Below are 12,727 nucleotides of genomic sequence, written 5' to 3'. Positions count from 1 at the left end.
CAACATTGTGCAATCACTGAGATCAGATCTTATGCAATAAATTGCTTAAATAAATGCTTAACTGAGTAAAAGTATTGTTGAAATTGCAGATACCTTTCTTAAAAACTGAGATTATTCATAATATATTTTGTAAAAGTGAAATTCGTTTAATATAAAAATCAACAACAAGTCCACTTTTATTGGTTCTATTTAATCTTGCAATGAGTTTACTTGTGTGGCCCCCTGCAGATCAGATTAAGCTGTATGCGGCCCCTAAACCAAAATGAGTTTGACACCCCTGGAGTAGATAGTGGGTATTTTTATACTCACTATCCCTGGGTATAAAAATACCCAGGGTTCAAAAACTGTGCAATTTTATAAAATGTTTACGTTTTTACTCTTTTTTTGGAATAGATAGTGGGTATCTTTATACCCACTATCTAAAAGTTAGATATGGCTATTTTTAATCTTTTTTCACCTTCAAGTAAAGAAAGTAGCTATCTAGAAGACAGATAGTGGGTGTTTTTAGTCTTTTTTTACCTCCAAGAAAGAAAGTAAAGAAAGTAACTGTCTAAGGGAAGATAGTGGCTGGTTTTTAGCATTTCTACACCTTCAAAGAAAGAAAGCCAGTGGAGAAACGTCTCACTGAAAAAATGGGTTCCGGATCCTCAAAGAAAAGCTCGGAGTGGCCTGGTCCTGAGCCTAGCAGTTATATTTATAACCTAATGTCAGAAAAATACATACATACATACATATATGTATATACAGCTCATTTTACTCTTAACAATTGCTATAAAAAGTTTTCACCAACTTGGATCAGTGATAATAAAAAAAATGGCTTTTTGGCTTTTTTTGGACAAAATTGTTAAACAAAAAAGAATTTACAAAATAATTGATCGAAACATACTCTATTATCAAAGTGAAAAAAGATTTTTACTAAATAAGGACAATTAAATAAAAATATTTAACATAAAATAAGTGATTGCATAAGAATATATTCACCTTTACAGTGATTGACCTCATTCAACAGAGGTCCAGCAAACTAGTGCTAGTCGTCTCACAATGAGTGAATGGAGATCACCTGAGTGCATTGTGTGTCTCAAAGACACTTGAGTATGGAAGGTCCATTCACTGATTCCTCTGGATCCCTGGTTACCACTACAGCATTAAGACTAAACAACACTCCAACTAATCACAGAAAAGGTCTAAGTCAGGGGATGGATATAAAAAATCTCCAAAGGCCCTCACTTTCACTTTAAATTTATAAAACACCACCAGTAGAATTAAAATGATAGTCATAAAACCTTTTACTCTGAACTATTAAGAAGTTATCATATCTGGCTGGACATTCAGAGGCATCATAAGGACTCTCACCTTTCCCAAGTCGATGATAAAGCAATCTCCCTTGTTGAAGCTGGACCAGGACATTTCCACCTCAGTTGCTCTGATGGCTCTGCGGCCCTTTACGTGCAGCAGGCGCTTCACATTCATGTCATTGGTCACCACGTGCTTGAAGCCTGAAGCCACGCCCCCTTTCTGCAGAAGAAAGTCACAGCTTAATGTTGGAGAGCATTCCAAACTCATCACACGTTCCAGGAAACATGTACTTTGTGGTGGAAAGAGAATTCCTTCAAGTTAAATCAAGTTTGTTTGTAGAGTTAATTTCAGCAACGAGGCAGTTCAAAGATGCCATTAATTTACAGTTTTGTCAAATGTAATTGTCAAAATCATCAAGCAAATATCATGGATTATTTCATTCTCAAGCACAGAATAGAAAATTTCAACTTTTGAGCACACTTGATTAAAAATGATTGAATAAATAAACGATTTATTAGAACAGGAGCCACATCGACCATTCAGAGCACTTTACACTCAGTCACACGGTTCTGATCTGCAGATGTTTGGACTTTTAGATTCAGGTATTTTCTGTTTTGATCATTTCTCTCTCGTTTGTTTTCTTATATTTGGTCATTTTAGTTTATTCCTTGTGTTAGTTCAGTTTGTGTTTTGTCTCTGTTTTTCTTCTTTACCTCGCTCTCAGACGACCATCCTGCTCCTTGTCCCAGCTGTTCGTCATTCCTTCACTTTCCCTCACCTGCTTCACTCCTCTGTTATATTCACTCCTTCCTCAGTATATTTAAGCTTCCTGGTCACATTGTTTTCTCTACTGGCTGCATTTCATTAACATAGGACTTTTTTATATCCTACAGAATAAATGTAACCAAATTCAAAGCTGGATTTTATCCATTTTTTTACTCTGATCTCTCTCTACATGCCTGTGACAATATCTCCATCTAATTAATGGAAATGTTCAACAAGGTTGAAGATTTTCTGAAACTGAAGAAAAATGACAGAATATCTGTTTCAGATCAAAAAAGACAGTAATATACTATAAACTGCACCAACTGCAGTTTTCTGGCTGATCACTGATCTGCTGATTCTGATTTTTGCCAATTCCAATTTTATTTTTAAATAACTGACACTGTCAGGTATTGTAAGGTCACAATACACCTTCAGTGATCCAGTTTTTTTTTTTTTTTATTTTATTGAAAAACATTAAACTCTGCATGTGAAACAATACAAAGCACATGAGGCAGATAAATTAACTTATAACATGGGGAAAAATTCTGAAGTGAAATAATCTGGAATTGTTTTTTTTTAAATCAATGTTAAGAAATAATTGAGCTCCTACATTTGCTGAAAAGTTACTTGTTAGTTTTGTAGCATAGCAAAACCAGTTTTTAGTAAACATGTAAAGGAGCTCCTGATGGGATGTGTTGGAGAGGAGCAGTGTGACTTCTTTGACAGAGGAGTTTGATGGAAACTAAAGCTGTCATTTTATGAGGACAAGAAAGGGAAGCATGTAGTTCAGTTGCTGGTTCAGTGGAGCTTTCTCTAGCACAGAGGTTCCCAAACTGTGGGGTGCGCCCCCTAGGGGGGGGCGCCGTGTCATTGCAGGGGGGGCGGGGGAAGCCGTCTGGATGAGAATAAAAACAAAACATGAACACTGTATGCGCTGGGTTTTTACCTTAGAATGGCCAACTCTGTTATTCCTATGTCAATTTGATACAGTAGAGGCTTCCACACTTCCCATATTTGTGTCCTCTGTCACTTTTATCAGCAGTTAAAACTGTTTAATCCGTTAACATGTTGTAACCTGTTTTTCCAAGCCGCCTTTAAACGCAACATGAGCGCTACGACACTCGCGCTGGGTTTACATCTGTGAAGGAGACCTGCACAGCTACGTAGGTTTGTGTTAGAATCACGGCAGCAAACCAGCAAAACGCAAAGAACTTTTCACAGTTTTTCCCTCCAAACTAACCGACTGAGTTGAGTAAAGCTGTTGGATGCAGGTAATAATGACTAGCTAATATCAATACAGAACCTTAAGCTTAACAAGTAGGCTACCGATGTTGGTGTCTATTTTCAGCTACGTACATTCATTTTGCCCCCAAAAAAGTCGATGCCCCCACCCCCGGCACTGTCACACACACAGACAGCCATTTGTAATCCATAGGGGGGGGCGCAGAAAATGTTTGGAAACCACTGGGGGGGCGCAGATGAAAAAGTTTGGGAACCACTGCTCTAGCATGAGTCAGACCTTCAACCAGAGACGGATCACTAAATTCAGAGGAATTCGCTGTTTGGACCTCCAAATGAACACCAGATTTATGCTGTTCTTCCCGCTGCGTGGTTGTTAAAAGTTTCCGCGGTAACAATTCAGCCCCTGTTGTTTCCCAACAATGGAGTTGCCAGCCCTGGAAAACCTGATGATGTTTGGTTCTGTTGCTTCACTGTGAAAGAGCGTCTGGACCAACATGTGCAGCGCAGAGTTTCCAACCTCCAAATAAAGTAGTAAACAAGAATTTGAGCTAAGTGCATTCAGCTAAAGCCAAGCTTGTAGGCGTAGTTTGTTTCTCTGTGTGTGTAGGTGTGTGCGTGGGTGCGTGTCTGGTGTGAACGAGGTTTTTATATCCTTATGGAAACCTATTTATGTCTACAATGTGAGGTTGTGGGGACCACTGCTCCTTGTGGGGACATTTTCTTGGTCCCCATGAGGGGAAATGCAGTTTTTGGGTTAGGAGTTAAGTATGTGACAATTAGGAGTAGGGTTAGAGTTATGCTGTAGAAAATGAAGGGAGGTCAATGTAAAGTTCCCGCAAGACATGAAAACATGACTGTGTGTGCATGTGTGTCTAAGTGAGAAACACATGGCTGGTAAAAGTGGTTTGGCTTTGCGCTTCAGATGTCCCCCTTTGAACTAGCTGGTTGGGTGAGTTAAAGCCAATCAAAATCAGACACACCCTGAAGCTGAAGTGGCTCTTAGCTGAACGTGTGGCGTGTTCTCTGAACTTCTAATCATAACCTCCTCTGTGCCAAAGTTCAGAAGACATAGCAATCATTAAACAGGGTAATTATGTGTAGGTCAACAGATCATAGATTCTTTTTCTTCTTCTTCTTCTTCTTCTTCATTCTATTAGTCATTCTGTCTTTCAGTGTATGTGAATTTAGTTCCCTTTTATTTAAATTGGTAAAACTTTAATTAGAAGCAGTAAAAAAGAGATTTACTTCATCATTCAGTCCTCAACTCAGTGCTGAAGTTTTGTTTTATTTATAGAACATAAAGTTTTGTGACTGATGATCTGCATGAAGATGGGACGTGAACGGAACGCTATCATCTGCATAGAGAAATGCATGATGTTAAACAGGCATAAAGCTAAAAATGTTCCATTCTTTTAGTAGATAATCATTAATTGGCAATAAATCACCTGAAGAGACATTAGTGTTGCTTTATGAAGTGTGCGTAACATTGAAACATGTATTATATTGTGTGATAAAAGTAAAAACTAACTGCCACTTGTCAGCTTCCTTGTAGACAAGTTTATTTACAACTTGGCTGTTTTCACACATCATCACATTACATTCACAAACTTCATGGGGATTTTATGTGATTGACCAACACAAAGAAGCACATGTTAAATAATTGGAAGAAAAATTATGCATAGTTTTACAAATAAAAAGATGAAATGTATGGTATGTATTTGTATTTGTACAAAAGATGGCAGAGATTTTGCCTCTGCTGGACGTTTGTGAGAAACAGGAATTGTAATGATTAAGAGAGTGCAAATGAACCCTAAGTGAGGTTTTCAACATTAATTCGAAATGTGAAGATATGCATATATAGGAAAAATAGCTAAAACAGCTATTTGAAGCAAATATACAGGATTAAGAAATTATTTTAATAAAGGTTACATCTCAACATATTTGAGTTTAATTGAACTGTTTCAGGATTTTGTGTTATTCCCCGACAGGAAATGTTTCATCTTTTTGATAAAGGATGAGTGTAAAAAGGTACGAAATGAAGAAAGTTATTGATTGTATTTGATTAACAGCTGGAAGGATCAAAAACAAAGGAAAGGTGAAAATAATGTTGAAAAGAACATGAACATGTTTTATATTATCGGGTTAAAATACATATAAACCAGATAACATTGTGTCCTGTCAGAGAGCGACGCTCACCTGGTACTTGACTCCTGACTTAAAGTATCCCAGGAAGGTGTTGGACTCGTAGTTCTGCACCTCCCTGTACTGGACCGGCCCACCGCCCAGGAAGTCGTCCAGCTGCGTGGCAAAGATGGCCGCCGCTCCACTCTCATCCTGCGAGCACTCGTCACCTGCAGAAGACAGAGACAGCAGCTCTCTGTGTTTCACTGTGTTTACAGAAGGACTGCGCTTCTTTCAGAGCAAACAGCTGCTCTCAGGTTGGTTTAGTCACATTAACCAAACACACATATCCTGAATGACACATTGCTTTATTCCACTTTACCAGACTTTATTTGTATTTCTGTGGTTTAAAGACATCTTCCTGCTGCATAACACACAGCGGTTTCTGTTTTTGGGTCCCTGTTCTTGTTTTGCAGCTGAAAGCATTCAGGGAACAACTGACTCCAGGTTTTAGTTCGGAACGTGCGGAGAAGTTAAACCTGACTGGCTGCGGTGGGGGGGCGGGGGGGAGGGGCATGATAACCACAGAGAAGAGAAAGTGCAAATGGAATTTCACAAGCAGCTCTGACTTTCAGGACAGAATTTTTCAGCTTGCCATACAAAAGAGGATGTTTCAGCCTCCAATTTCAAAATAAAAGGAACTTGCTATTTTGTCTTGTTTTGGTTATTTTGTATGTAAGCACTGTGTTGCATGCATGCACAATAATTGCATCAGCTTTGGAGGAAGTGAAATTTAGAATTATCTATAGTGAGACATTAAAAAGACTGTAATATATAAAAACTGTGATAGACCAATGCAAAGTTGTGCATTCCTGTAAAGTAAAAGTAAGAAAAGATCCCATGGTGTTAAATTTATTTTAAGTGTGGTGTGCATTTTATTCATTCCCCCAGAATCAGTCCTCTGTAGAACTGCATTTTGCTGCAGCTGCAAATATTAAACATTCTGCCTATTGTTCTTTGGAATTGTCAGATATGCTCACCTTCCCAGAATATTGGCCTATGTCATTTTTGGACAGAAAAAAAAAAAAAAAACTTCTGGAAAAAAATGACTTGGGCCATTAATTTAAGAAGGTGACGTCATGCCACCAAATCCCAAATGGATTCAGGTCTGGACTTTGACTGGGCCATTCTGACACTTTAATATGCCTTTATCTTAACCTTTCCTTTGAAGCTCTGGCTGTATGTTTAGGATCATTGTCTTGTTTGTCTTTTCTTCCACTTTTAATTACTCCTAATAAAACACTTTGAAACTTTTAGAACACAAATTTTGAAAATGTTCAAATGGCTATGAATAATTTCGTTCATCAATGTCAAGAAATAAACCCGGTGCCTTAGAAAATGAGTAGTGAAATCATAAAATCTATAGTCAGGGCAGACTTAGAATACATTTTGTTCTGCAGGAGATCTCTCAGCCATCTTGGGGTTTTATGTGTGTGTTGCAGTCTCACCTAGCCACATGTGTATGTTGTAGGACGGTGCTGAGGTGGTGAAGAGCAGCAGGTAGGCGTCCCCGGTGTAGAAGCTGCCATGCAGCGCTTTGGGGACGGGTTTGAGGTCCATGTTCTCAATGCGCCACACCTGCAGCCCCGGACCCTTCCCCGCGTCTTGAAACTCCTTGTGGGAAACCATAATGGCTCTGAGGGGAGAGATGGGAAACCATGGAGATGCAGGAGAGACTAAAGTTCAAGCTGAATTTGCAGAACATAGATGTTTGTGAACCTAAAGGCAGGATAGATGGTAAAGAGTCAGAAAACACGCAGCCAGCATAAGCACACATTGACAAGTAAGTTCTTTATACAGCATCGGCATCATGACATGTTTCCTGAGCAGCGCTCATAAACAGAGGATGTAGTGAAGAACAGAGAGAGCGGAACCTGCTGTGGTTATCAGTTATTAACTTGTGATCTATTTCTTATTTGAGTATTTGGTGGCTTACAAAACTAGATAAGACAGTTCTGAGAACTTCACTTATCCCCACTGCTGCCTTAAAGCCTATAGATGCATCAAGAGCATTAGCCAATGAGCATCTTAGGTCATTTTAGAAAAAATAATATTTAATTAAACTTTAAATATTTTTCTCCCATGTCTGTCGTTGTCTTTGTCTCTCCATGCCAGACGTAGCATGTGCAGGATGATGCATGACTCAAACACGCCCTGGTTATCCACTGATTCCATCAAGTCAACTACACAAGAGGAGGAACAACTCGTTTCTCACTCCTGTTTGGTAAAATAACTTTGCACTGACACTGCCTGGCAACCAGACCCACCACACTAAGATTCATATTCAGTGAACAAATACACTGAATTTCACAAAATTTTACATTTTACATCTAATATGTTTTTGTCTTTTTCTTTGTCATCTGTTATATTCCAGTAAACTGATGCTATTGTTTATTTTTGAGGCCAGAATAACTGTTACCATGAGTTATACCTCAAGATAACAGTAAGTAGAGATGGATCCACAGAAAGATCTGATATTAAAATATTTATCGGTCCTGATATTGAAAAATTTCTAGATTAGGTATCAGTGCCGATGTGACTGATCCATTAGGACAGATCTATTCATATTCAGTTTAATTCTATTCTTTGTGCTCTGAGTGACGCTATGCCTTATTACTTATTTTACATTATATTTTGAATTCCTAATTGTATTTTCTGAAGCATTTAGAAGGTTTGTTGCACTTTATTTTTCACATTTGACCAAAATAGCCAACTTATTGTTTTTGTCAGTTACAGTTTCTATATTATTTTTTTTACATTTGTTGTTTTACTCCTAATTGCACCGACTGAACAAATGAAAGTTGTTTTTACATGTTTGACCAAGATTGTAAAGCTACTGGTGTTCTTAACTCTTCTGTACTGATGCAGCTTTGTCAGATAAATTTGTAATTCAATATATTTATGTCTGTGTTTAAAAAAAATAAACATTTTAATTCAGCTGTTTTTCTGTATCGTATCGGTATCGGCCGATATTAATCCTCAAGTATTGGTATCAGAATTGGAAGTGAAAAAAATGGATCAGTCCATCCCTAATAATGAGCAAAAGCATCAGTCAGGTATTATGAACAATTCATAATAAAAACATTAGCGTGCAGAAGTGAGCTGCACACATTAGTGTCCGTCAGCCTGGAAGTGAAACTTGATTTATTGTATCTTGGCCATGGCGCCATTAGCCCTACACTTTGCTCACATTTGAGGATGTTGTACCTTTTTGAGGAAAACACATGACAATGACATTTGTGTGAAAATGCTCTAGGTGTCCAATATGGTCACTTACTGCGGAGGTGAACTAGCATAGGCCACACCTACAGGCTTTGAAAAATGATAAATGAATAGTGACAAAAGATGCCCTCCAAAGAAAGGTTTTGGAACCCCACATTGGAACCAGTGGGTCTCTAAGGTACTGGTGGAAGCCCAAAATGTGACTCTCATCAAAGTTGATCAAGTGTTGGTTAGTGCTGTCTGCTGACCGATAATACTGCTGTGACTGTCGGATGTTCCAGTTACTGCTTCCAGTTATCGCTGCTCCACCTTTTAAAACCAATGTTTGTCATCCAGGAGCTCCAACGGGATAATAATACCAGAAACACACCAAACCGGCGCTGGAACACAGAAAGCTGGCCAACACTGAAGTTTTACAATGAGCCGACCTCATTTCTATGAAAATAGAGTGGCCATTTTTAAAAGTTGGTTCAAAGCAATATGAATGAGCTAGATAGGAAGAGAGGTCGAGTTGACGGTCAAAATTATACCAAGTGCTATCAAAATAAAGGTGGGTGTGTTTGGATATAATTGAGCCTGTATGTATAATTCTGACCCTCCCTGGATTAGAGACGATGTGCATTTATTTAAAACTGGTGCATCTAATTCTTACTGCTGAAGTTCATTAATGTAATTTGTTGGAAAATTATTTCACCCTGTGATCGGTTGCATCACTAAAAGTTATGAATTTATTGTGATTGTAAAGTTACACAGTAAAAGCTGAACTGCAATATTTGGTTGATTTAGCCTGTCACAGAAAAAATAGGTGTTCAAAATTCAAAGTCATATTTTCACCAAACTAAATATTTAATTCACATCAAGAATATGTAGTTCACTATAATTATCTCCAATTTAAACATTTAGTTTACTAAACAAATATTTAATTAGAAAGCTAAATGTTTAAGTCCAAACTTAAATATTGAACTTAAATATTAATTTGGAAAATAAATATTTAGTTTGGAATGAAATACTGCTAACAAACTAAATACTTAATTTCAAGCTCAATATTAAACTTTTAATTTGCAAAGTAAATATTTAGTTGTTTTTTTTACTAAATTTTTTAATTTACAAACTAAATATTTAGCTAGTGAATTAAATATTTTGTAAAGTGTAATTAAATAAACACCTGAAAGTGTAAAAAGTAACTCTTCCTGTTTTGATTCCGGGCCGTAAGCTATCATGCTGATAAATCCACATCTATAAAGCTATCACCAGATACATAATCAGTAACGATGCTCAAACAAACAGGTTAATCACCTTGTAGCCATGGTGATGAGACTGGCCGACCTTTTAAAGTCACATCAGTTTTTAGGCAGCTCTTACCATCAGACTGAATGGGGCCCGGCAGAATTTAATTTGTGGGGCCCACAGATTGATGAACATTTAAGACAACAATGAGTCAAGAATACATTTCTTGAGTTGAGTAGTTCATCCTGTCAGATATTATTTATTATAAGTAGAGTGTTGCAGAATCTGGACGTGTTAAAGTGAAAATAGTCCATTACTTGTTGAGATTGTTTTGCAAACAAAGTGGGTATGAAACATAAACCTCAGGTACAAATAAGAAAAGATTAATTCACATAAGCAGAATTAGAATCAAATAAAGGCTTATTTAAAACTAAACCATCAAATTAAATCATTTCAAATGTTGCATTCACATGCAGACCATGTCAGTTCTTAATTTTACGTTTTAAATTTCAATGAATAAATCTTTTAAAATTGCTTTACATCTCCATTTTGAAAAACATCACAGGAAAAAAAAATGCTGAGATTTTTCCTGTGTCATTCAGGAGCTCTCGGACGCCCTCCGGTGGCGTGGAGGCTTCCTGTAGGGGCTTAGTTGCATATTCGTCTGGCCGGCTCTGTTAAGCATTACTAAGTCTGGGACTCTTAATAAATAAAAACTGAAAAGTGAGTGTCGGCGCTCACTTTTCAGAGATTATACCGACTGCCTTTTCCGTGATTACACATGAGCCAGATTACACGTCTGCGGGATTACAGCTGCAGAGAGCCTGACTCCGTCTGCTTCAGCATGCAGGGCTGCATGTTGTGGGCCAAGCTGATCAGGAAAACACACGTCAAAACCTTAAGGACTAGGATTATTACAGAGGAGCTGCTCAGCTGAGTGTCAGCTCATCCAGCTCAGGTTTCAGGGAGGAAAGCGGACTTCCTGTAAGAGCTCCGCTGATCGATCAGCCATCCCGCTGTCTCCACTGCAGCGGACTAATGCACTTTATTAACAGAGTCACTGCAGTAACACTGAGGGGCCATGGAGCTAAGAGCATGCATGAAACTTACTCATTTATTCTTAATCTCAGACTTAGTTTATTATTTTTAATATGAAATATGCTTTTGATTAGAATAAAAATGAAAACAGACTCCAGTTTCCACTGCAATTTTCTTTTCTTCCCCCCGAGTATCATATAAGATTCAAGATCTTTGCCTACTTTAACTGTATTTTGCACTCTATTTCTTTTACTACGTATACTACCAATCAAAGACAACACCAAGATATGCACCAATAACTACTGACCCCAACGTCTCCTCCCTCCTTCTGCTCTCACACTGCGATCGTCCCAGCAATCCCAGACCCCCATAAAACACATACACACTCACACAAGAGCCCAAAGGAAGCAGCAGATGATCAGGAAAAAGTCAGAACTCTGGAAGTAATCATCATAACCATTCTGTAACAAAAACTGAACCGAGTGTTCAGAACCCAAAGCAAACGGCGCACTCACAGTTTTTTTAGGATGAACCACACAAGCAGAGGCAGACAGAGGAGCAGAAGTGCCGCTGGAGGTTGGAGATGAAGGAGTGGGGCGTCTGAGGATGGTCTTTGTGTTTTACTGTGAAGTTAAAAAAAGAGAGAGAGAGAGAGAGAGAGAGAGACGAGGAGGAGGAGGAGGAGGAGGAAGGCTGTGGAGCCGTGTCAGAGGAGGGAGGCGCACTATTGGTCCGCAGCAGCAACAGTAGAGGTAGTCCAGTCACTCTGCGCTGTTCAGAAACTAGTTCAGCTTTTAAATGTCAGTCAACATTAATCGCCACCGGAAGGGGAAGAAGAAAACAAAAAACTTTCACCCCGAGTTAATCTCTACTTTATTCTGTCATTCTGCGTAAAAAGTTGAAAACAGCAAATCCTTATCATTTGGTCAGAGTTCCCTGCCAACTTCCTGGCATTGTTTTTTTTCTTCTTCTTCTTCTTCTTCTTCTTCTTCTTCTTCTTCTTCTTCTTCTTCTTCTTCTTTTTGGGAATCGCCAAATATGCCTTAAGGGGGCAGTATTATGTTAAATCAACTTTTTTTTTAGCTTTACATCATGTTGTAATGTTATTCCCTCATCAAAAACATTCATAGAATGTTGTTTTGATTCTTTCATGCATGTTTGAGAAATCCTTTAATCTCCATGGTAACCATTCAGTTGTGCAAAACACCTGGGTGGACCTAGCTCCGCCTACAAGATGCAGCTCCTCCTCAGAGCTTCAGTTTCCAAAAGTCCTTCTGGTAAAGCAGCTCTGGCCCACAACTCCGCCTCTCAGCTCCTTCAGACTAGCCTGCAGCAATTAGCAAACACTTGGAGGAAGTGTGCGTCAAATGAGCTCATTATAGGAGCTACTTCTCATAGAAACGCTGGTAAAAAGGTTGTTAAAGGGTTAATATAGTAGCCATGTTGTGATGACTTCCTGAAAGTGTAGTTTTAAGAAAAAGTAGGAACTTTTAAAGAGACAGAGACCCGATTTGTAGTTATTAATTTAAGAAGTCAAATTTCTTTTGATTTATATGTGATATACACAGCATTTTATAACAACTGATGTTAACATAGTTACTCCATTGCGCTATAAAATTTCACTGAGTGCCTAAAAAGATACATAACACTTCCCCTTTTAAAAGCAGTCACCCATCCGTTCACCTGGTGGTTTTCATTTTGTTGCTCCAAGGCTTCTTGCATCAGGAGGAGAGAGGGACATGCAAACTGTGTGCCT

The 12,727-nt window shown here is 38.3% G+C and overlaps 1 protein-coding gene across 1 annotated transcript in view; it reads right to left on the bottom strand.

Annotated features, from left to right (window-relative positions):
* Positions 1-11,597, bottom strand: part of scinlb (scinderin like b) — a 32,779-nt gene extending 21,182 nt beyond the window's left edge. Inside the window, exons 1-4 of the mRNA XM_015050103.1 lie at positions 11,487-11,597; positions 6,933-7,120; positions 5,500-5,654; positions 1,354-1,515 (exon numbers count right to left, since the gene is read on the bottom strand). Coding sequence (XP_014905589.1) covers positions 1,354-1,515; positions 5,500-5,654; positions 6,933-7,113 — 498 coding nt within the window. The 5' untranslated portion in view covers positions 7,114-7,120; positions 11,487-11,597. The remainder of the gene's footprint in view (positions 1-1,353; positions 1,516-5,499; positions 5,655-6,932; positions 7,121-11,486) is intronic.
* Between the last annotated feature and the right edge of the window lie 1,130 nt (positions 11,598-12,727).

This window comes from Poecilia latipinna, unplaced genomic scaffold, assembly GCF_001443285.1.
Source record: "Poecilia latipinna isolate Pla-1442-1.1 unplaced genomic scaffold, P_latipinna-1.0 Scaffold975, whole genome shotgun sequence".
Taxonomy (NCBI): domain Eukaryota; kingdom Metazoa; phylum Chordata; class Actinopteri; order Cyprinodontiformes; family Poeciliidae; genus Poecilia; species Poecilia latipinna.
Note: the sequence above shows the minus strand (reverse complement) of the source record. Positions and strands in the feature narration are given on the sequence as shown.